Here is a 22,806-nt window from a genome sequence, read left to right on the forward strand (position 1 = left end):
TTTACACACCTCAGATAAGAATTATCCTTCTCTTTAAGGGAGGAGTTTTCTGCCTTTTCCTGTTCTGCAGTTATCACTTGTGCTGTGACATTTCTTTGACTCTTTGAATCCAGGACCTAAAGGATGCTGGAGATGGCAGCCCATGCCAGGAAACCAGTGATAAGGAGCCCAACTTGGGACCTGAACCTTTAGGGAGATCTCAGTTATCGTCTGTGGTAGGCAGATTAACAGTCCACAAAGATGTCCATGTCCAGGGCAAGAAAAACAGGTAGATTGTGCCAAATAACATAGATAGTACAACTGAAAATATAACTACACTGCATGAATGATACAGGGAGGAGCAATGTGGAGATAAGATAATGCAAGTAAGCCAAAATCCTCATCTTCCAGGGGAAACAATTAGACATTAACTAAAAGTTTAAATAACACCTTTCATAAGCATATTATTCAGTTATGAAGGCAGTTGGCAGAGGAGGACAAAAAGGCTGTTAGAGTGATTTCTTCCAGAGAAGAAGAATAAGGGGCAGGGTAGTGAAGGGAAGGAGTAGGAAACTCCTGCTTTTCACAATACAGTTCCACACTCTTATTTTCTTAAGACATCCTTGCTTGTTATGGTATTAAAATTAAAAAAAAAAAAACAACTAAACCCAGTTTTCTGACAAGGACTCATTTAAAAAACAATTTTTTATTTAATTGGGGGAAAAAGTTCATTTTATTGCAAACACTAAGCGAGCCTAATAATATCCACCTGAAGTCCTGCATGTTTAGGAAGACAGCTCTCTCCTCAGGTAAAAATGATTGCGATTTTTTTAAAAAGCCAAATACAAAAGTATTCATTTTTTATTGCTGCGTAGCAAATTACCACAAGTGTATCAGCTTAAAACACAAATTCATTACCTCATGGTTCTGTAGGTGGAAGTACAGGCACAGCATGGCGATTCTCTGCCCACGGTCTTACGAGGCGGAAATCAAGGTGTCAGCCAGGCCTCACTTCTACCTGGTGGCTCTGGGGAAGAATCTCTTTTCAAGTTCCTTCAAGTTGTTTGCTGAATTAAGTGATGGTGGTTATATGACTTAAGTCCCTACTCCCTTGCTGGCAAAGGCCTTCTTCCAAATGATGGAGGATCCTCACATCTTTACCATGTGGTCTCTTACATCTTCAAAGATAACAAGGGAGAATCTCCCTCCTACCGGAGACCCCTCACTCTTAGAATCTCTTTAGACAGCTAGAGCCCAGTCCCTTTTAAAGACTCACCTGATTAGTTCAGGACCACCAAGCTAGTCTCCCTATTTTAAGGTAAGCTGCTTTGAGACCGTCATTACCTCAGCAAAAACTCTCCACACCTGTTACCTAGTTACCTAGATTAGCATTGATTGCATAATTGGGAGGAGGTATGTGTATACCAGAGAAGTGGGACTCTTGGGGTCCATTTCAGAATTGTTTCCCACAGCAAGCAAATCAAGATTATAATCTCTCCAATAGGAAATAACAGGCTATTTATGTACTGTAAGTCAAAAATCTTTAAGTATATAAATGCAATGCTGAATTTTTTTCCCAGCATTATTGAGATCTAGTTGACAAACATTGTAAATATTTAGGGTGTGTGCTAAAACACTCACCTCAAAAAGCCTCAGCAAAAAACTCTTCACACCTGTTACCTAGGTACCTACATTAGCACTTGATTGCATAATCAGGAGGAGGTGTGTGTATACCAGAGACGTGGGACTCGGGGTCCATTTCAGAATTGTTTCCTACAGCAAGCAAATCAAGATTATAATCTCTCCAACAGGAATTAATAGGTTATTTACATACTGCAGGTCAAAAATCTTTAAGTATATAAATGCAATGCTGAATTTTTTTCCCAGCATTACTGAGATATAATTGACAAACACTGCAAATATTTAGAGTGTGTGCTATTTTGATATATATACTGTAAAATAATTGCCACAGCAAAGCTAATTAACATATCCATCATCTCACAGGTGTGTGTGTGTGTGTGTGTGTGTGCATGCGTGCGAACATTTAAGAACTACTCTCTTAACATACATCAAGTAGCCTGTCTTCCAAAAATAAGTTTTCATGATAAGATGGTCTGCTGTTCAGGTACAATAAGTAAAACTTAGGAACAACTTAAAGGAAAGCAACCTAAGAATTCTAAAAGCCAACTCCACATATTTAAAAAATTCAGTTCAATCATATCTAGGTAATTGATAAATCTCATTATGGTAGCCTAACGATTTTTAAAATATTTTAAATCAAAGTTTACATGGTGAAAGAATGCTCCGTGGAGGACTAAGGAAGCACTAATCAATTTAATGGTGTGGGAAAATTAATTCAAAATCAATAATGAAAATGACTAATTTTCATGTATTTTAGCCATTCCCCCAAATTAGTTAGGAAATGTGCTTTAAAGAAAATCATCAAGGAAGAAATAAGCCTAGATTGAAGGTTATAGCCAGAGAAAGTTATTAGCAGTAAGAGTATATCCCATTAGCTTTGCCAATCAAAATTATTGTTACAGAAACTGTAAAATGCATACTCTTTTGTATATATTTATTGTTCCTCTCTCTTTTCTTCAATAATCCTTAGCATTATCACTTAAGGTAAGAAAGTACAGGACAGGGAATTAAGTAACCTCAGTTCTCATCCTGCTGTGCAACTTTGGAAAAGTCATTTATTTCTGGGCCTCACTCGCTGTGTCTGTAAAATAAAACCATTTTAGAATTTGGGAGCTGAAATGGACCTTTGAGATCATGATCTTTATAGTTCCACCCAGCTCTAAAGTCATATTTACACAAACATCAACTTTTAGAGAGGGAATATATTCCACGTTGAGAAACGTATTACTTTAATGGATATAACAGGGCATTTCGTTTCCTGATTGGAATAAGTTATCACTTTAATTTTAGAGTAAGTCTCTACAGATGTTTTAGCATTTCAATAAGTGAATCCTCTTGCTCCTGCTCCCATCCCCTTGCAATTCAACACACGGGACTACTCTTTTGCTTATGTAGTCAAGTTCTCTATATCAGTTGAAAGAATTTCATTATCCTACAAAGTTACAGATGCTTCCAATTTCAAGGCCTAATGCATTAAAATCAATTTGGTTTTTTTGTAATAATAAAGCCTTGTCAGTGACCTGCTTGGCACGAAGTACAAACCAAGAGAGAAGGCAGAATTCACAGTTATTCTGAACTTCAGTATTATATTGACATTCCTGGACCTCTGATATGATTTAATTCAATTCACATTTACTGAGAACTGTATATGATTTTGTGCCACATCATAAGTTTCCTAGGGGCATATTTTTATCCTCAGCACAAAACACAATGTTTAGAACCTAGTGGGTCTTCAAAATGTTTCCAAAATGACTATATATAATGCACAATCTCTGCTTTCAGGGAGTTTATAATATCGCAGGAAAGATGGAAATACGACAAACGACAAAATGAAATAAAATACTAAACCACATGGTGGTATCTGTGTTATACAGAGTGGCCACCAGAGATGTTAATGTTGTAATCCCTGGAACCTGTGAATATGTTGTTACATAGCAAAAGAAAACTTAGGTTGCAGGTGGAATAACGTTCTGATCAGCTGATCTTAAATCACATGAGCTCTTAAGTCAGAATGAGGAAGACAGAAGAACGAGTCAGACAGATGTGACATAAGAAGAACCAGATACACCTTTGTTGGCTTAGAACAGGTAGAAATGGGCCAAAAAAGCAAAAAAAAAAAAAAAAAAAAAAAAAAAAAAAAAAAATAGGGTGAATGCTAGCAGCACAGAGCAGCAAGGAAATAGCTTCTTCCGTACAGCCTCCAGAAAAGAACACAGCCCTACTCATACCTTGATCTTAGCCCACTGAGACTCATTTCAGAATTCTAACCAAAGAACTGCGAGAATACACTTGTGTTGTTTTACGACACTGTTTGTGGTTTAATAGTTTGTTATGGAAGCCAGGGGAAACTAATCTGGCGTCACATAATTGGTTTCATCTGTGAAAAGGCTTCACTGTGCTGGTATTTCACTGAGCCCTGAAAGGTTTGGGGGTGCAGTGGAGGAAAACAGTTGTTTGTGAGTTAAATTCTCACTATTTCAAATATGGTCCTTTCTGAACAGCACTAGTGGAAACTGTCCACTTTTTGGAAATGTGAACTGTCACCTCAGGCTGCACAAGAGACCTACTGAGTCAGCATCAGCATTTTAACAAGATCCTCAAATAATCTGCATTCATATTAAAGTTTGAGAAGCACTAGGTTAAATTTAATAAAAACTTTTTAAAGGTGCAGAAAGCTTTGATTCCTCTTTTTTGACACATAAATGGTTGGAAAAAAGTATTTAAACATACCAGGTTGCTATTTGTTACCACTGCCAATAGGAAAAATAAAAAAATCTACTGCTCTTAATGAAGAAGGCCTTTCACCCTTTAGTAAAATCCATCTGCCCCTATCTACAAAGGATTTTCCTTCTTTGAAAACTCCCATGAGTTGAAAGATTATAAATGTCAAGATTTTATTACCTTAAATAAATATTAGAATCCTGGAAGAATACTCATAGAGCCATCTTGTGGAGGACAAAATAATTTCAATCACAATACATTTTAATTACTTTAATATAAAAGACAGCAATGTTCCACATTTCACATATTTGAAAAACATTTCAAAACCCTCTAATAAGTATTTAACGAAAAAAATGTATCGAAGAGTAACAATGACCACAAAATTAATACTACCAGATCATTACTGATACTTTTTGCATTACAATATTTGGAGAGCAGGTGGAGAAAATATAGAACAGAACATGAACATTTTAAAACGATATTCTACCCAGGCTTTATCTTTTTGCTAAATCTTGTGGACACTAGAAGACATATTCAAGATGGTTGTAAAGATACTCAGCTAAAGTCATACTTCAAAGATGTTAAAACAGCCCTCCACCAATAATATGGCATTGCAAACCCTTCTATCCCATCTGTTTACAAAATTAAACAATGATCCAATGAGCTTTTCTCGGTAAAAGATTCAGTTAAAAGACAGAACATTAACAGAGATTTAGTAACAGTGACCGAAATAAGAAATCGGTGTAATCAAGAAAGATATGTAATTATTCAACATCATTTGGTATGGATACATCAATGCAACTCACTCAGTAAGTGGACAACATTGTGAGGGGAGTGGGTAACATGATCCAGAGTCCTGTGGGTAAATTCATATATAATAATCTTATTCCAATCAATCTGTAAAGTAAAAGCACTACATCCACATTAACAATATAACATCTTACAGTAATATAAAAGTGAAATCATTATTGGTACTTCATTTTCTTTAAAGTGCACAATTTAAGAAAGCTTCACAAGAGTCTGCACTTTTGAAAGATACGATCAGAGTACACAGTATAGACAAAACAGGCACCTTCATTATAATTTTTTTAATAAATAAAAGCACATTAACAAAAAAGGAAGGTAAGCAGCACCAGAAGCCTTTGACATTTGTAACTAAATGCTGGTACCCAAATGGTCTAGCTGGTTAAGTTTCACTAAGAGGCGCAAAAAAGGAGCCGTTTTTGACTTAACATTTTAATTCTAGTAGAGATAAGAAGAGCTTGTGTGGGCTTGCAGTCCTTCACCTGACTGTCCTTCACCAGTGGGTAGCGTACCAGTTCTTCAAATGTCCTACACTTTGGAAAGCAGACCCGACTCTGGAGCACTCGCCTTAATTAGATTCTGAATTTCCTTGAATTTTGGATGGTCCTTATCAGCTACCAGCTGAAGCAGAACAGCCTCACTCGTGGTCACTATGATCCCGGTTCGAGCAAGACGCTTGAACAAAAACATAAAGGCAAATCAAGAAATGAGCATGAGAATGAACACTATTTCGAAAGAGTAAGACTATGCTGGGATGCAATAATTAGTGTCCTTTACTGAAACCATGATTCCCAGCCATACCGTCAAGTTCAGTGATGGGGATGGATTTCAAGACCGGCCATACCACAAAGTCAATATTATTATTCTTAATATTAGTAAAATGGACTAGAAATGACTAAGACGGAAAAGGTAGCCAATGTTATGACATATGTGTGCCTAGAACAGGAGAGCCATCAAGGCCAATGACTGTAAAACATGAGATAAGAGAAAGAAAAAGAATGGTTGTTACTATATGCCTATCGTTGAACATCTGGACATTTAGTTGTTATTTCCTGAACACTCCTGGCAGGTTTGTGCTTCATCTCTTATTCATTGACTCAAATGAGGGCTGCTTGTGACTTCTAAATTTATTAAACTTTTATTTCTATTTCTACTACTGAGATTTTTTTAAAAAGTGCCTCTGTCCACTTTTCCCCCTCTGTAGTTTAACTGATAATACATGAGATCGTGATGCATATTAATACTTATGCCTGGAACTCCTGGCATTTTGTAGCTCTTTATGTTTTAAAAATGGAGGGGTGTGTAATGTTTCTAAAGCTCCATTAGCTGTGTTATGGATATAATTGTAGCTGCTAGAACATTACATTAGTAATTTACTATCAAATTTCATATAAATTGTCAATTGGATTAAAACTACTATAAGAATTAAAATGATGGTTCTTAATTTCTTTTTACTGCACCCAAACATCTGACCTATAGCATATGAGTCCTTCCTATAATCAAGAGTTCCCTTGTTTAGAAATGACCGGTACTAAAAGAGCTCTCTCTGTGTGAGGAGACCCCCTGTATGATAAGGGAACCATCACTACTGCTGCCATCATAAACATTTTAGTACCATTAAACAAGAGTGTAAAATTCAAGGTTGTGTAAAGTTTCACTGACAGGTCAAGAATGTCCTTGCCAAACTGCCCAGTGTAATCATAATACTAAGGCCAGAAATCTCAAGGAGGAAAAGAGAGAGAAAGGAGAAGAGAAAGGGGAAGGAAGGCAGGGAAGAGAGCAAAGAACAGAAAGTCGGAGGGGACAGGGTAAAGGGAGGAAAGGAGGAAAATAGAAGAATTCTATAGCACAGATACATTCTCTGGATTTATGTGTTATCAGAAATCCCAGGGAAAAAAAGACACAAACTGTTATCACAAAAGCATATATGTAAAACGCATGAAAGAGGAAGTGGTTGGAAACAATTCCTAGGCAAGTCAGAGGAAAAAACCCAGGAAGCACTTGCATAGCTAAATATACTTGCAGAGTGTAAGTCAATCTTCCTTCAATGGCTGTACATCAGCAGACTGAACCTTTCCACTGGCAGACTCTTTATTTTTATCCGTAATGAAGTAGAAGGGAGTATAAGCCACAACCTACTTGTCAGAAAGCAAGCTTGGACCTCAACGACCAGTACAGAAAAGGGTGCAGGGCAGCTAACCAGAACTTGGCAGTTATTTTTAAAAACAAAACAAAACAAAACAAAAACAGCAGGTATTTATGGGGGTTGGGGGCCTGGGGTAAGGCCGTATGCTTAGACACATACCAGGGGTGAGTTATCTCTGAGGATTTTTTTAAGACTTCTGGAAGCCCTAATTTCCTCCTCCTTGCTTTACAGTCAGCTGATTAATCATATCAAAACCATTCAAAACTATGAAAAGATCATGTGCTTGCTTCAGACAGAAAGGCAGATAATAAATGTGATAAGCTGCAGTCCAGTTGTGTGAAAACAGCACTGAATGTCTATTCATTCATGTCCAGCTCTCCCCATCACCAGCTGCCTGCCCTGCCTAGCCCTGCCTTCCTTACTGCTCACTGTTAAATCAATGGACTTGCAATGATTCAGTTTGAATCAAGGACTAAATCACAGGCTTTCAATGTCTGTGAAAGTGCTTTACACTATGTACTCCAATGTGCCAATAAAGGTTAGTTCTCAACAATCTCCCCAGTTCCTTAGTGAGGCAGGAAGGAGAGAAATATGTTCCCAGGTCTAAGGAAGGAATCTGGTGACCCTGGAAGAAGCCTGTCTACAATGTTCAGTCTTCCCTAGTGCTCTACTGACCTGAGCCTGGTCCATTACAGCCTAACAAGCCTCAGTGATGCTGAGACTCAGGTGACCATGGCAGGGGCAGAGTGGGAAATGTACATCACAGAAACACCTTTTAGGAAAGTGAAACCCATACTCTATTACTTTGTTTCAAGATTGAAATGTGGCCAACACTGACTGGGTTTTAAAATAATCTAGCCAGGAACCCGTGTTAGAGAAAGGTGTAGCTTAGCAAACGCAATGGTTTTCAATCTGGCTCTTAGCCGTTCCCACAGTGCCTGCCCTTTCCCAACCAAAGAAGGCGCCTGAGCAGAGAAAGAACAGCAGGAGCTTTCCAAACATACCTAGCAGGTCCCTGCCCACCACCCTGACAGTGCTGGTCCCAAGTCCACTTTCTCTCCTGGCTTAAAATGGAGCAATTAAAACTCCAGCCATTTAATGCACAAGAATACCTGTGCATTAGACTTCTAAAGTTCTCCCCTTATACTTGCAAAACTAATCCAACTAGGCCAAAGGAAAAGAAGGGTTGCTCTGACCCACAAACCTAAAAAATACACGTGCACTAAGTCATGAAAGCCTCAGAGAGGGGGGGCAAAAGACTAAACCCACGAGATTTCCAAGCAACACTAAAACTCCCCATGAGTACAAGGACATCAAGGTCAAGAGAGGATTTTATTCGCTTATTCTCCATGCACTCTATAATTGTTAATTGAAAGAAGTAATGTCTCTCAGATGACAAATACCCAGAAAACATTTCTTGAATAAAGCACATGCCGCAGACTCTGGTACAGTGAAGTTTCAATAATGCAAACTATGAATCTTAAAATAACCTTAACAGGCAATTCAGCTAGTCTTGGGAATTATCTTAAGTAGTTATGTTCTAAAGGAATAGAGAGGAAGGGAAGTGGACCACAATGGTATTTTAACTTTCACACTTATGGAAACAAACCAGAACACTTAACATTGCCCGCCCCCCCCCCCGCCCCCCGCCTCAATTTTGGGAACAAGGTAAATTGCCTCTGTATCAAATCAAGACTAGGAGGAAAAAAATCTGCAGTAAGGCAGGTCTTCCCTATCAATCACCACCTGACTCATCTATGATCGGTTTTCCCTTTCAGCCTCAACACTTTAACCCCAGGCAACGCTGCTCCTCCAGGTCCTTCTAAATCCACCCCAGAAAACAGATTCTTTCCCTCCCTTCTCAGAACTTCCAAGAGCTAGTCCCTTCTGGGTCTTAGATGCTATATACTTACACATTTCTGGTGACTAACCTCATGAAGACAACAATCAGTAACAACAAAAAAAGCAGCAGCTAACACCTGAATATCGACTGTGTCATGCACTGCCCTAACTGCTATCAATATATTATCTTATTCCATTCTCACAAAAATCCTATGATCTTGTTGGTATTACCATTTCCATTTCACCAATGAGAAATCTGAGGCATAGAGATTACACAACTTGTTCAAGGACACAAATTTACAAAACACCAGAACCTGCGTGCAAACCCACATTATCCCCACATTGTGTGGATTCCTAATCTGAAAGATTACAGACTGCCTCTCAAAGAATGGTTCAGATGGGAATTGTTTTTAATCTGAGTCTTGTGCAAAGACAGAATTGCCAATCAAAATTTTGTCATTAAGTTGCCATAACAAAGACATATCTAAGAAAATATGAATGTAGGAAAAAAGTCCTTGGAAAAAAGTCCTTTTTTACAAGCAAGGAAGTTTGCTTTGTGTTTTTCATTTCTTACCTCCAAAGTTCTGGACCTCAGCATTACAATAAAGGTCTATCCACGGTGGCTTAAAGAGCTGCTTGCTGAGGTGGTGAGGACCTGACAGTGAAGTGTTTAAACTCAGGTTACCAGGAAAACTTGAAAAGTAGGAGTTGATTAACTCATGACTGTAAGAATGGATTAAAGGTCTGGCCAGGTGCAGTGGCTCATACCTATAATCCCAGCACTCTGGGAGGCTGAGGCAAGTAGATCACCTGAGGTCAGGAGTTCGAGACCAGCCTGGCCAACATGGCAAAACCCCAACTCTACTAAAAATACAAAAATTAGCCGGGCGTAGTGGCGGGCACCTGTAATCCCAGCTACTCAGGAGGCTGAGACAGGGAGAATTGCTTGAACCCAGGAAGTGGAGCTTGCAGTTGAGCCGAGATTGCGCCACTGCACTCCAGCCTGGGCAACAGAGCAAGACTCCATCGCTCAAAAAAAAAAAAAAAAAAAAAAGGATCAAAGGTCTTCATTGAGACTGGAAGCAGCAGCAACACTTAGTACCTAACTACCAGAGAATCTAATAGCCTAATGGACTTGAAAATAGCTAAACAAAATAAATAATTTCTATTTGTAATTTCAATATAGGATTCTGCTTCAGCAGTAATAGAGAAGGGAGGGCCAATAAGGACCCTAAAACAACTGCTGTGACCAGCTACCTGCCTGCTTCCCACCACCCTGTGGCCCTGTACTCTTCTCCCTTCTTTCCTCTGATAAGTCCCTCCCCTTTCTCATTTGCTCTACCTTACCACTACCACACACTAGGCTAAAGGGATGAGTTAGCATTCCTACTACAGACAAGGTGGTTCACAGGCCAGACTGTGCATAGGACACTGGAGGGTCTCAACAAAACAAACCCATGTATTTCCCATTCTCAACAAACAGTTAAAGAACTCAGCAATTAAATTCACATGCACATTCCTTTAAAATTATTACAAAATTAGAACTAAATATGAGAGAGAGAGAGAGATTAAACCACAGTATGGAGTGAGTATTTCCTAGGATTATGTGGTAGTTTGCTTTTTAACAGTCTCGGAAAAGAAAACGCTTGACATCCTATTCTTGGGCAATGTTGACAGAGAATTACAGACTCCCTGATTCCACGGGACATGGTGACACTCTAATGCCAGAGTACCATGAAAACAGTGGATGTGGTGTCCATAGTCAATGACACACCTCCTAGTCCCAGAAATTCAAGTCTGAGGAAATCTAATAGTCATCTCTTAGTATCCACAAGGAATTGGTTCCTGGATGCCACCCCACCCCATACCAAAATCTACAGATGCTCAAGTCCCTGATATAAAATAGCACAGTATTTGTATATAACCTGTGCACATCCAGTATACATTAAATCATCTCTATATTGCTTATAATACCCAATACAATGTAAATGCTATGTAAATAGATGTTATTCTGTACTATCATTCTATTTCATTGTTATGATATTATTTTTTATTGCTTTTTATTTCTATTCTATTCTATTTATTCTATTATTTTTATTTCTGATATTTTCTATCTGTGGTTGGTTGAATCCACAGACATAGAACCTGCAGATACAGAAGGTCCACTACATGTTAAACCAGGTTAGGCCTGCTCTGCTCTAGCTTTTGGCTAAATGAGTTAAACCCAGTTGAGCTATTTTTAATTTGCAAACCTGTAAACAGTTTAGGTTAGGCTTCTTGGAATATCTCCTAGTTCATGTATAAAACTAGGGCAAACATATGATGAAAGATGCAAAGGACTTTGTGGCAATGCTAGAAACCTAGATCTAAGGAGAAAATGAGACATAAAATAGGATATGGTGGTAAGGCCTTAAGGGTCAGTCAGTATACAGTTGAAATCAATCAGCCTGATGTTGCCAGACCAAACTCAAATTTAGGAGGTAAACATTTCATTACTGTTAAACATCCAGTATTCTTCTAATTTATTTGGAAACCTTGACAAATGATCTATTTCCAAGCAGGACAATTACCTCGAGGGCAAACATCCTGTCCATCATGCTTCTTGATGAGGTGGCATCAGCAACAATATGAACCTCCACTCCTCGGCCAACTAGCTCCAGGGCAGTTTGTTGGATGCACACATGAGTCTAGTAGGAAAGTACAAAAATTGTATGTAATAACATGATAAACTAACAGTAGCTGACAAATGTACAACAACATGATAAAGCAGACAGAGCACTACAAATCATCTAAGGACCCTGTTCTACATCTAGTTTTGCTTCTAATTAGCTAGATAATCTGGAGCATAGAACAGTATCTCTGGCTTTGGTTTATTCATTTGTAAAATCAGGAACTGAATTAGGCCAATGTTTCTGATACTAAGAACCTTAAACATATTCTTAGAGTTCTACAAGAATTTGTTAAAGATTTTGCTTCACGTGGTCTGGATGACCTTCACATAGCTGAATTACTAGCACTCAGTTTTGGTGCAACTTTGAGTTTATTTCTTCATTCACCCTAAGTGTCCAACATGAAGAATGAGTCTGCAGTCTTGCAGACGGAGAACTTAGTGGGAAAACTGAGTCATTACAGGGCACTCTGTAGTAAAGGTAGGCCAAGTTAAAAATAACTTATGACACAGGCAAAAAACACCCAGTTCATATCATTAGCAAATGTATTATACAGATTCCATCTTTGTAAGGACTAACTTGTGACAATTCATTAACAGACACTATAGAGTGAAAACAGGCTTCAACAATAACTGAATCATGTATTACAACCAATGAAAGTACATTTCAATGATGCCACAATGTCAACTTTATCTTCACATGACAAGAAAGTTTTGGAGAATTATCAAATGACACCTCATTAAAATTAGCATTGAAGGACTACTCAAAGATAATTGTGATTGAGCATAAGGTCTAATGATGATGAACAAGCAAAAAAAAAAGTGCAAAGCCAGCAACAGCACTTGGTACGACATATTTACACAAAACAGGCTTCTTCTTTACTGTGTCAAAATACAGAAATATTGAACACACATCTAAGCCTGAGGAAGTATCTTTCTACTATTAAAATCCACTACTATAAAATTTACCTTCAAATTGTCAAAATCACATTAAATTAATATTTTGATTTCATTGTTTTAGTGTTTTTTTCATAATTTTTAAAATTTTAGTTTAACAGTTGTTTAAAAGCTAGGAATAAATCAATTGAAATCAGCAATAAGAATCCATTAGTATTTTTCCCCTGTAAAAAGATACATACATGATTTGAAGGACAATGAACTACATGACCTCCAAGGATTTTCTAGCACAAAAATATGACCTAACTGAAATCCTACAACACATATATTAAAATAATGCCTTTGGTGAAAATGTGTTCCAAAAGTAGTAGTTAAAAATACAGGACCAAGAATTAATCAGCTTACATACATTCAAGTCAGTTACACAACATCTCGGTATTTTAGTATCCTCTTTAATATGGGGAGACTACTGAGTATTTAGCTCTTATGTGGCTGTAAAGGACTTAGTAAATAAACAGCTATAAAAGGTTCAGATCAGTGCCATGCAAAGAGTGAACATAATACATGGTGGCTATCTTTCCTCATTATTATGCCTACATGGCACACCATCTACGAAATTATATTCCACAAATATCGAGTTTTCTATAAATAATATTGTGCCTAAATCATAGTAACAGGTACTTACTTCTACTCCAAATAATACAACACTCCTGACTCCGGGAATCTCTGCTAATGCTGCTTCTACTTCTGGTAATACCATTGAAAACTTGGTCTTTGGAAGTACCAGTTTTACACCTGTTAAATCAATTTCTTGAACCGTGCTCCCAAGACCTTTAGGATACTGTTCTGTTACAATAACAGGTATTCCTAAAATCCGGGCCCCTTGCAACTGAAAAAAATAACCAAACACAAAAACAATTAGCTATACATATATATGTGTATATATGAGTATATATCATGATTCAGCAAATATGACCAAATAAACAAACAAGCATACCAGTCTTTGTCCCACACTAATAATATCCCCAAAATACTTGATGGCTGGTCTGAACCTTTCTTGCATATCACAGCAGAAAAACACAGTGCTTGAAGGTGTAAGATTTCCCAGGGTAGTGAGCTGAGGAGAAAAGAAAAAGAATGACTTAGCACTTGTTATACAATGACAATTATTTTCAGTGGAGGTCAATAAAGGAAGAAAAATGGTCCTATTGTTTGAGTCAGTAAGTGAATTTCTACAGCTATTATCCAAAAAAAAAAAAATCTGAATTACAGGAAAAAAAAAAAACCAAAAAGATGTTCTCTGAATTGCTTTTCATAGTGGAAATCAGAAATGAACCAACCAACAATACAGACATGGTGTAACACATTTTAACACATTCACATGACAAAACATTCTTTAGCCAATTAAAACATATATGTATATATGTCTTCAAAGAATTCATACCATCCAAGGAAAAATACTCATAATGTTAATTTTTCAAAAGTGAAGTTCAATAGTATTTCAATAATGTAAAAATATGAATAAAAGTAGTAGTACATTACAATATTAACAAGTGGTTATATAATTAGGGGTGTTGGTAATTTCTTTTTTTTATATCATTCCTTTATTTTCCAAGTGTTATTTAAACAGATTTCCTGAACGTTATTTAAAGAAGTTTCTTTATAATCAGAAAAAGTGTTACAATAGAAAACAATCTGATGTTGCTGCTTGTAAGTATAAAAAGTAAAACTTAAAATATTTGTAGCAGGAACATAAAAACTAAAAACAAAAAACAGAAGCAAATCCAGAATTACTGCTATCAAGATAGAAATATGCATATGCTATTCTCAAGAATAACTTTCAGAGTTCAAACAAAATGCAGCGAAATGATACTAAGCACACCATTGCTGTTAAATGAACTGTTGTCTACTTCACAAGGAAGGAACCCATATTTGACATCTCCATTCTTAAACTATAGTTATCACAATAAGGAAACTCAATGAATTAAGACGAAAAGTGGATAGATTTCCAAACCTCGTATTAATTGCTGTAGTTGGTCTATAACAATTTGGGCTCAATATGGATCCACCAAAAAGCAAAAATCACCACTAAATATAAGAATTTACTCTCACTGGATTCTTAAAAGTCTGAGGTGCTTTTCTTTCTTTTGCAAATTGCAGGAAGTTCTGTAAAGGATGAGTTCTGGTCCTGAATGAACCACTATCAACACCCTTCCTAACCGCTCCCTTAAATCATGCCTCTAATTATCCTATTTTGCTTCCCCTAAAACCACCTACAGATAACGATTATTAATAATATTCTAGAGGAGTCTGTGTCCAGATTATATGGTGTGGCTGCACCACCAGCACAGGCTTAGACTCTCCTTAGTGTCTCTGCAGGTGGTTGACTCTTCGGAAACAATTACTACATGAATTAAATTAACCATTAAGAAATATTTAATCCTTAATGATATAACTATTCTAATTGGTTTGCACTTTGTTTGATCTATGTTCTGGTCTGAAGTACCCTGGCACTTTAATCTCCCTCTGGTACTGACTCTATAGATGTGTATTAATTAGCCATGCACAATCCAATACCAAATTCATGTTACCATGTGAGAGCCACCTGTAATTCTTACCCTATGTATAGGGTTTTCCTACTTTTCCAATAAAGTATGATTAAAATAAATTCTCAAGCATATTATATATTCTAGCTTTGGCTGTTTCTTTGCTTAATTTTTAATGCAAGTATTATGCCTCCACTTTGGTCATTTTCAAAAGCAGTGACTAGGATCTTATATATAAATATAAATGCATTGCTGGGAAGGCCAATTTTTGTGCATTTAGGATACTATTTTAAAAACCAATCACTAAATTATCTGTAAACATCAAATATTGACTCAAAAGGCTCAATATCTACATTTTTATAAATTTGAATAATGGACTCCTAAGCATCCACAACGTGTTTAGGGCACACTACATAAAGCAGTTTGCCTGCAGCAGGCCTACTGAAATAACCGTAATGCAACTAAGCCAGTCTCACCATGCCACAACAGGTGAGAACCAGCACAAAAAAAAAAAAAAAAAAAAAAAAGTATGAAAAATAAAATTCCTGGGCAGTTGCGTAAGTGTGGTGGATGCCATTCACTAACATGCTTAGAGCTTACACTTGCTTAGAATTCCAGCTCTCAGATCCTATTTTATACTGTATTGACTACCTCTGTATACATTCCTAACAAGTTTCATTGTCTGGATTCTAAATTAACAGAAGGTTATAAACAGCAAATCAGAAAGGAAACCGCTGGAGGCAGGCAAACTGATAGCAGCAAGAAATGATGGCTGACAGAGAAAAGATTCAAAATACAATAAAAACAGATCAAAACTCAAATAATGCTACAGTCTAGACCTCCAGTGGAGGAGTAACAAGCTGTTCTAACTTATAAATTAGGAAAACATCATTCCAGCACCCTAATTAAGAAACTGTTAAATTATATATTTCAGAACGACTACATTATAAAATGGTCAAGACATTTTTAAGTTGAGGTGTTTAAAGGAATAAATCCTTACCTACCCAGGAATCCTAAATATCCACAGTTGTGGTCTCCAGTTCTTGCTAGCTGATGTTTCCTGCCCTTCATTTTAGCCATGAGTTCTGGACAGGGGACCGCATCAGATGTGTCATATTAGACACAAATTGAGGTCAAAAATACAGCCCTAAAATCCTCACTGCCCTGCGAAATCTCTCTTGTATAGGAACTTACCATCCACAAACTCAGTAAACAAAGAAACCACAGAGAATACAGTGGCAAGGAATGTTTTTAAAGCAGAGTACAGGTTACAATTTACCGAATAAAAAATACCCTACCTTTCATAGACATTCTCCACATGCTCTTGAATACAATGTGGAGAGTATCTGTGTAAGGTGTTTAACTTCCAACATCCTCTTGAATGTGACTGCACTTAGTACTTTGCTTCTTAAGAGTAGAGTATGGCCGGGCGCGGTGGCTCAAGCCTGTAATCCCAGCACTTTGGGAGGCCGAGACGGGCGGATCACGAGGTCAGGAGATCGAGACCATCCTGGCTAACACGGTGAAACCCGTCTCTACTAAAAAATACAAAAAAAAACTAGTCGGGCGAGGTGGCGGGCGCCTGTAGTCCCAGCTACTCGGGAGGCTGAGGCAGGAGAATGGCCTAAACCCGGGAGGCGGAGCTTGCAGTGAGCTGAGATCCGGCCACTGCACCCCAGCCTGGGTGACAGAGCGAAATTCTGTCTCAAAAAAAAAAAAAAAAAAAAAAAGAGTAGAGTATAAAGGGGGAAGAACAACTTTACAGTGGAGAGACCTGAGGACTATGTCTCAGCCAGGTGATCAAGATTAATGTAATTAATGACACCATGTTAATAACATGTACCCTTGATATGATGTGACGAGAATGACCCTCATGACCTTCCTCTTGAAATTTCACAACCCCGGTCCAACAATGAGAAAAACATCAAATGAATCAAAACTGAGGGACATTCTACCAAAATATCTGACCAGTGCTCCTTAAAACTGTCAAGGTTATTAAAAACAAAGTCTGAGAAACTGTTACAGACTAGACGAGTCAAAGGAGACAAGACAACTAAATGTAATTGGTATCCTAGATTGGATTTTGGAACAGAAAAAGGACATAAGGGAAAAGCTAGTGAAATATGAATAAAGTGTGGTTAACAGTAAAGTACCAATGTTGGTTCTTTGGTTGTGACAAATGCATTCCAGGAATATCAAATATTAATGTTAGGGAATCTGGCTGGGCATGGTGGCTCATGCTGGTAATCCCAGCACTTCGGAGGCCAAGGTGGGAGGATCGTTTAAGCCCAGGATTGCGAGAGCAAGGCCTAGGCAACACGGTGAGACCTTGTCTCTATAAAACATATTTTTTTGAGACACAGTCTCACTCTGTCGCTCAGGCTGGAGTGCGGTGGTGCGATCTCAGCTCACTGCAACCTCCACCTCCCGGTTCAAGTGATTCTTGTGCCTCAGCCTCCCAAGTGGCCAGGATTACAGGCGTGCGTCACTGCACCCAGCTGATTTTTGTACTGTTAGTAGAGATGGGGTTTCACCATATTGCCCAGGCTGGTCTTGAATTCCTGGGCTCAAGTGATCTGCCTGCCTTGGCATCCCAAAGTGCTGGGATTACAGGCATGAACCACTATACCCAACCTACAAAATATATATATATTATATATATATATATATTTTTTTTTTTTCCTCTTTTCTTTCTTTTTTGATTAGCTGAGCTTGGCGGTCCAGCTCCTCAGGAGGCTAAACCTCTGAGATCCTCTGAGAATGGGAGGTTGAGGCTGCAGTCCAGCCTGGGCAACAGCGCAAGACCCTGTCTCACAAACAAGCAAAAACCAACAGGGAATCTGGGTACAGGAATATAGGAACTCTGTACTATCTTTACGACTTTATTGTTAATCTAAAGCTATTGTAAAATAAAAAGTTTTTTTTTTAATGGCCTCCCTATGCTATGGTAGTTGGGGGAATAACCTCTATACTTTACAAACAGAAAGGAAGTTTTGTGGCTACCAAAAACATACTGAAAAACTTTATTCATGTCCAACCAATCCTCCCAAATCCTCACCCCAAATCCACATGAATTCCAACAGGCTGTTAAAATCACACAACTCTCTACATTTCGGAAATTTCTTACTTTGACTCATGAAGTTCTCTTAAACCAAAATCTTTAAAGTAACTAAAAATATCTCCAGTAGCCAAACTTTTACATGTTGCAACTGTGAGACAGTCAGTCCTGCCTCAGCAAATTAAAAGTGGACTGGACCAAATGTCACCAGGAGTAAAAGCATAGCAATTACAGATCTATGCATATTCAAGGAATATAAACAAATCACATATAAATATATGTATCTACACACCTTCATATATCTATATGCCTACACAGTCCGACAAACACATTTGCATGATACATATACAAATACATATATATATATATATATATTTTTAAATACAAAAACATGATCACAGCCAATGGCTTCCTCAAGCAAGAGTTTAAGAGATCAGATTCAAGTATAAATATTTTGTCCACTTTCTTAAGAATTGTCATAGCTGGGATTTGACCTTAGATTTCATACTCAAAAGACCTTTCACATCACCCAGCCCCATAGCAAATTACTATAGCAATTTGGAATAATTAAAATTTGAAACTGTAAATGTGATGTTTAAAAAATTTGGTAGTCAATTAGAGTCACAAAATAGGCATGATCTGCCTGGGAGAAAGTCTGGAAGGGGACCTGGGGGATCATTATTTCACTCCCAAGTGTTTCTGAGGAAATCCGATGACCACAGCTATAGTAAGGCCTGGCTCCAATGTCAACTCACAATAGAGGTCTGTGATGTGACTCCCCCAGGTTACAATAATTCTCTTTATAGCAGAAGCCTCAGTAGGCATTAGAATCTGAATCCAAATCTCAATTTCACTAATTTCGATTACATGAACTTAGGTAAATATCTCCAAATGCAACTTCCTTATCTATAACACAGCAAGGAAAACAGTATCTACATTATAGGGGTATTTCAAGGATTAAATGGGCTTCATATAATCAATCAATAAATTTATTAGGCTATTCTGATGTCCCTCATATATGAAAAACTATACTATAAAACTCAGCATATGTTAAAACTTACCCTCTAATGAGGATAAATACAATTAAGATCCCTTTAGAAACCTATAAATATATATAGGAATGCTAACATTGCGTAACTTGTTAACATAATAAGCAGAATAAGGAAAGTGAATCATAAAGTAATTCATAAAGTAGATTTCCAGATGTTACCAAAACCTTACCAAATCACTGAAAAAAGATTGTTCCTGGAAAAACAGATCTGGGTCGTTTTAGTTTAGGCTGTGAAATAATACTTATTGGCTCTTATTTTTACAACATATTCACCTATTGTAAACACTGATGTCACAGGCATAAGGTTACAACCCTAGCTTATCAGATAAGGTATGAGTTTTCTAAATCCCCAAAAGAGGCCAGCTGTCTCCACCCACCCCAGGGGTAAGGACTGAAGGACTTCTTAAGACTGTGCCTCAGACTGGGGTGAAGGTGAAGCTAGACAAGCCCAGGACCACAAGGACATTTGAATCTACATTAGGATTCCCTTGGTTAACTAAATGCAAGAAAAAAAATTCAAAATTCAGATTATAGCTCCTACTCTCACAGTTTATTTATAGGTAGCTCTAATGTATTCACAAGGAACAAAAAAGGATACAATGCTTTAGGTATTATTCTGGAATGTTAATTTTTTTAAGTGACACACATCAAACCAGTGGGGTGGAGACAATACAACCACCTCAGGATCCAGCTGTCTCTTCACTGAGCATTATCTCATCTACCCACTCTTCCTGCCATGCTCCTGAGGCAAAGGTCCTGTAATCAAAAACCACTACCTTCAAACTATCAAGCCAAAGGCAGACAAGGTTCCTTTCCTCCTGCCTTCCCTCCCTTCCCACCATGAACCTGTCAGTCTCTTCTAGCTATAAAATGTTCATGCCCCTGTTTAAAATAATAATAATAGCAATAAACTTCCAAGAAAATGAAAGCTGGAGCAAAATGCCCTGCCAGTTAATCATTTTGGGAAAAGGTCAAAATAACCTTCCCTGGGAAGCCCTTATCTTCTGGCCACAGAAAGCTGCCAAAGCCTTCCATGCTATGTACAGAAGTAAAATCCCCTCACTGGCATCCTTCTTACATTGTCCATTTCCTCCTCCCTTCTCCCAAGGCTGTGTCTTTGCTGGCCACAGGCTGGAAAATTCACTGGTGGTGGCATGATACCACATTTACGTAACTTCCCATAGTTAAATGTTTCCTTTAGTTAAAACTTAGAAAATACCTTTTGAAAAATTAAAACTTTCAAGTCATAAAAATGACCTAAATCCCCACTATATAATCCTCTCATTTACATTCTTTCCTGTGTCTCAAAATTCATCAGATTTCAAGCATTTAGCTGCAGACATACAAACTAAGCATGAAACATGAGCTATGCCTTCATCTACCTGAGCTGTCAGGAGACATTGTTACTTTGACAGAATATTTGAGAAAAGAAGTCACCAAAAACTTACCACAGCCTAATACTGGCAATGGGGGTTTTAAGGATCAGTTCTCAGAACCACTAACAAGCACGGGTGCAGTGTGTGGCAAAGGCAGCCACTGTGTTTCACAAGGTCATCAGCCACAGCTGTCAGAACAAGCATGAAGGCAACTCACACCACGGCGCAAATGAAGAATACATTCTAGGCTAACAGTACGTGAACCAGGGCCACAGAGGCTCCAGGGCCCAAGTGTGGAGAAATAATAAATCGCTATTTACGCAATGAACTACATGTGGCCAAACCTGTGCTCTTTGTCCCTGCCTTCAAGAAGGGGCCTAACATCCCCAGTAACATGGACTCACTGATGGGCCACCTTGAGTCTTCCTAAGTGACAAGCCATTTATTCCAAAGAACAAGGAGCAGCATCAAGACAAATGAACAAACAAGAGCTCAAGTTTGTGGCTTGTTTTCCAGACTGCTCAATTCTCATTAAACATGCAAGCAGTAGTGCTGTGTTTGGCTGTAGGTGACTCTCCGCATATGCCTGGCTAGCTCCTCCACACGCATTTGCGGAGAACCTAGCCAGGCATATTCGGAGACTTGCCACGTAAACTGCAGCAAGTTACTCACCTCCACTTCCCTATGTTCTTCTGCACTTCTTCAAAGTGAAAGTTTCATTTATTAGGTAAGGAACAAGAATTGAATCCAAGTTTGCATTCACTATGCCAGGCACTTAAAGCTGCCACTCACATGTTTGTGGAATGAACTGTATGGTCTCTTATAGCCATAAAACATCCAAGTCTCTAGGATTATACTGTTAGGTTACAAAGAATATACTACAGTAGTCATGAGAATTATCATGACTTTCTGAGATTATACACACATATGCATATGCATGTATGTGTGTATATGTATCTCTCTCTTCTCATATAGACATAAATAGGTATCAGAGGTATATACGGTATATACTGTGCGCATATCTATGTATATGTCCCTTTCCTTTATCTACCTCTAAGCTAGGAAAGGCATCTGAAGAATTCAAAATATAACTACTAAAATGAGATAATATAGAAGAGAAAATATTTTAAAGAATTAAAGGCCGGGCGCGGTGGCTCAAGCCTGTAATCCCAGCACTTTGGGAGGCCGAGACGGGCGGATCACGAGGTCAGGAGATCGAGACCATCCTGGCTAACACAGTGAAACCCCGTCTCTACTAAAAATACAAAAAATTAGCCGGGCGAGGTGGCAGGCGCCTGTAGTCCCAGCTACTCGGGAGGCTGAGGCAGGAGAATGGCGTGAACCCGGGAGGCGGAGCTTGCAGTGAGCTGAGATCCGGCCACTGCACTCCAGCCTGGGTGACAGAGCGAGACTCCGTCTCAAAAAAAAAAAAAAAAAAAAAAAAAAAGAATTAAAAATATAAAGCTATGTAAGTGCAAAAATATAACTAATGCTTAAGAATTATTAGACCAGTTGGTGGAAAAAATATCTTTTGAAGATGGAATAGAGTAATGCTACTGTTATTTTAAACCTCACAAAAAAATGAACTATACATAATCTATACCAAGCAAAACATTTCAAAAGCCACAGGTGACCAGAATTACACAACGCTTTTGAGAATGTACAAGCATTTTCAGGTACATACATTTCATTAATTTCGAGAATGTTTTTAAGAGTTGCCAGACCAAGGTCCTGAAATGTTCAAATATAAAAATCCTACCTTGGATGGGGGGGGGACTCTCACAGAGCTGGGGGCTAGTTTAGAATAGCATTATCTTAGATAAGAGGCCAGCCTCCCTCCCAGCCATAACAGGAGATGCTTCATAAAGAAGTCTGCATCCTAAGTATAATCCCAGACCTCCGCAGTTAGTATTTGGATTCTAGCCTTTATAAATGGACTTCTCGAAGGTGCATCCAACATCTGAGTATTCTGGCAGCAGTAACGTAAAAGGACTGACAAAGAAGGCTGCAGAGAGATGCCAGACACGAAAACGCTGGAAGATATAAAAATGGGGAGTCTTAAGCACCTAAGAACTGC

General features: G+C 38.1%; 1 protein-coding gene across 1 annotated transcript in view; it reads right to left on the reverse strand.

The window, feature by feature from the left end:
* Positions 1-4,601: 4,601 nt before the first annotated feature.
* Positions 4,602-22,806, reverse strand: part of ISOC1 (isochorismatase domain containing 1) — a 1,173,170-nt gene continuing 1,154,965 nt past the window's right edge. Inside the window, exons 3-6 of the mRNA XM_050795760.1 lie at positions 13,696-13,815; positions 13,384-13,587; positions 11,704-11,820; positions 4,602-5,820 (exon numbers count right to left, since the gene is read on the reverse strand). Coding sequence (XP_050651717.1) covers positions 5,674-5,820; positions 11,704-11,820; positions 13,384-13,587; positions 13,696-13,815 — 588 coding nt within the window. The 3' untranslated portion in view covers positions 4,602-5,673. The remainder of the gene's footprint in view (positions 5,821-11,703; positions 11,821-13,383; positions 13,588-13,695; positions 13,816-22,806) is intronic.

The sequence above is a fragment of the Macaca thibetana genome, chromosome 6, assembly GCF_024542745.1.
Source record: "Macaca thibetana thibetana isolate TM-01 chromosome 6, ASM2454274v1, whole genome shotgun sequence".
Taxonomy (NCBI): Eukaryota; Metazoa; Chordata; class Mammalia; order Primates; family Cercopithecidae; genus Macaca; species Macaca thibetana.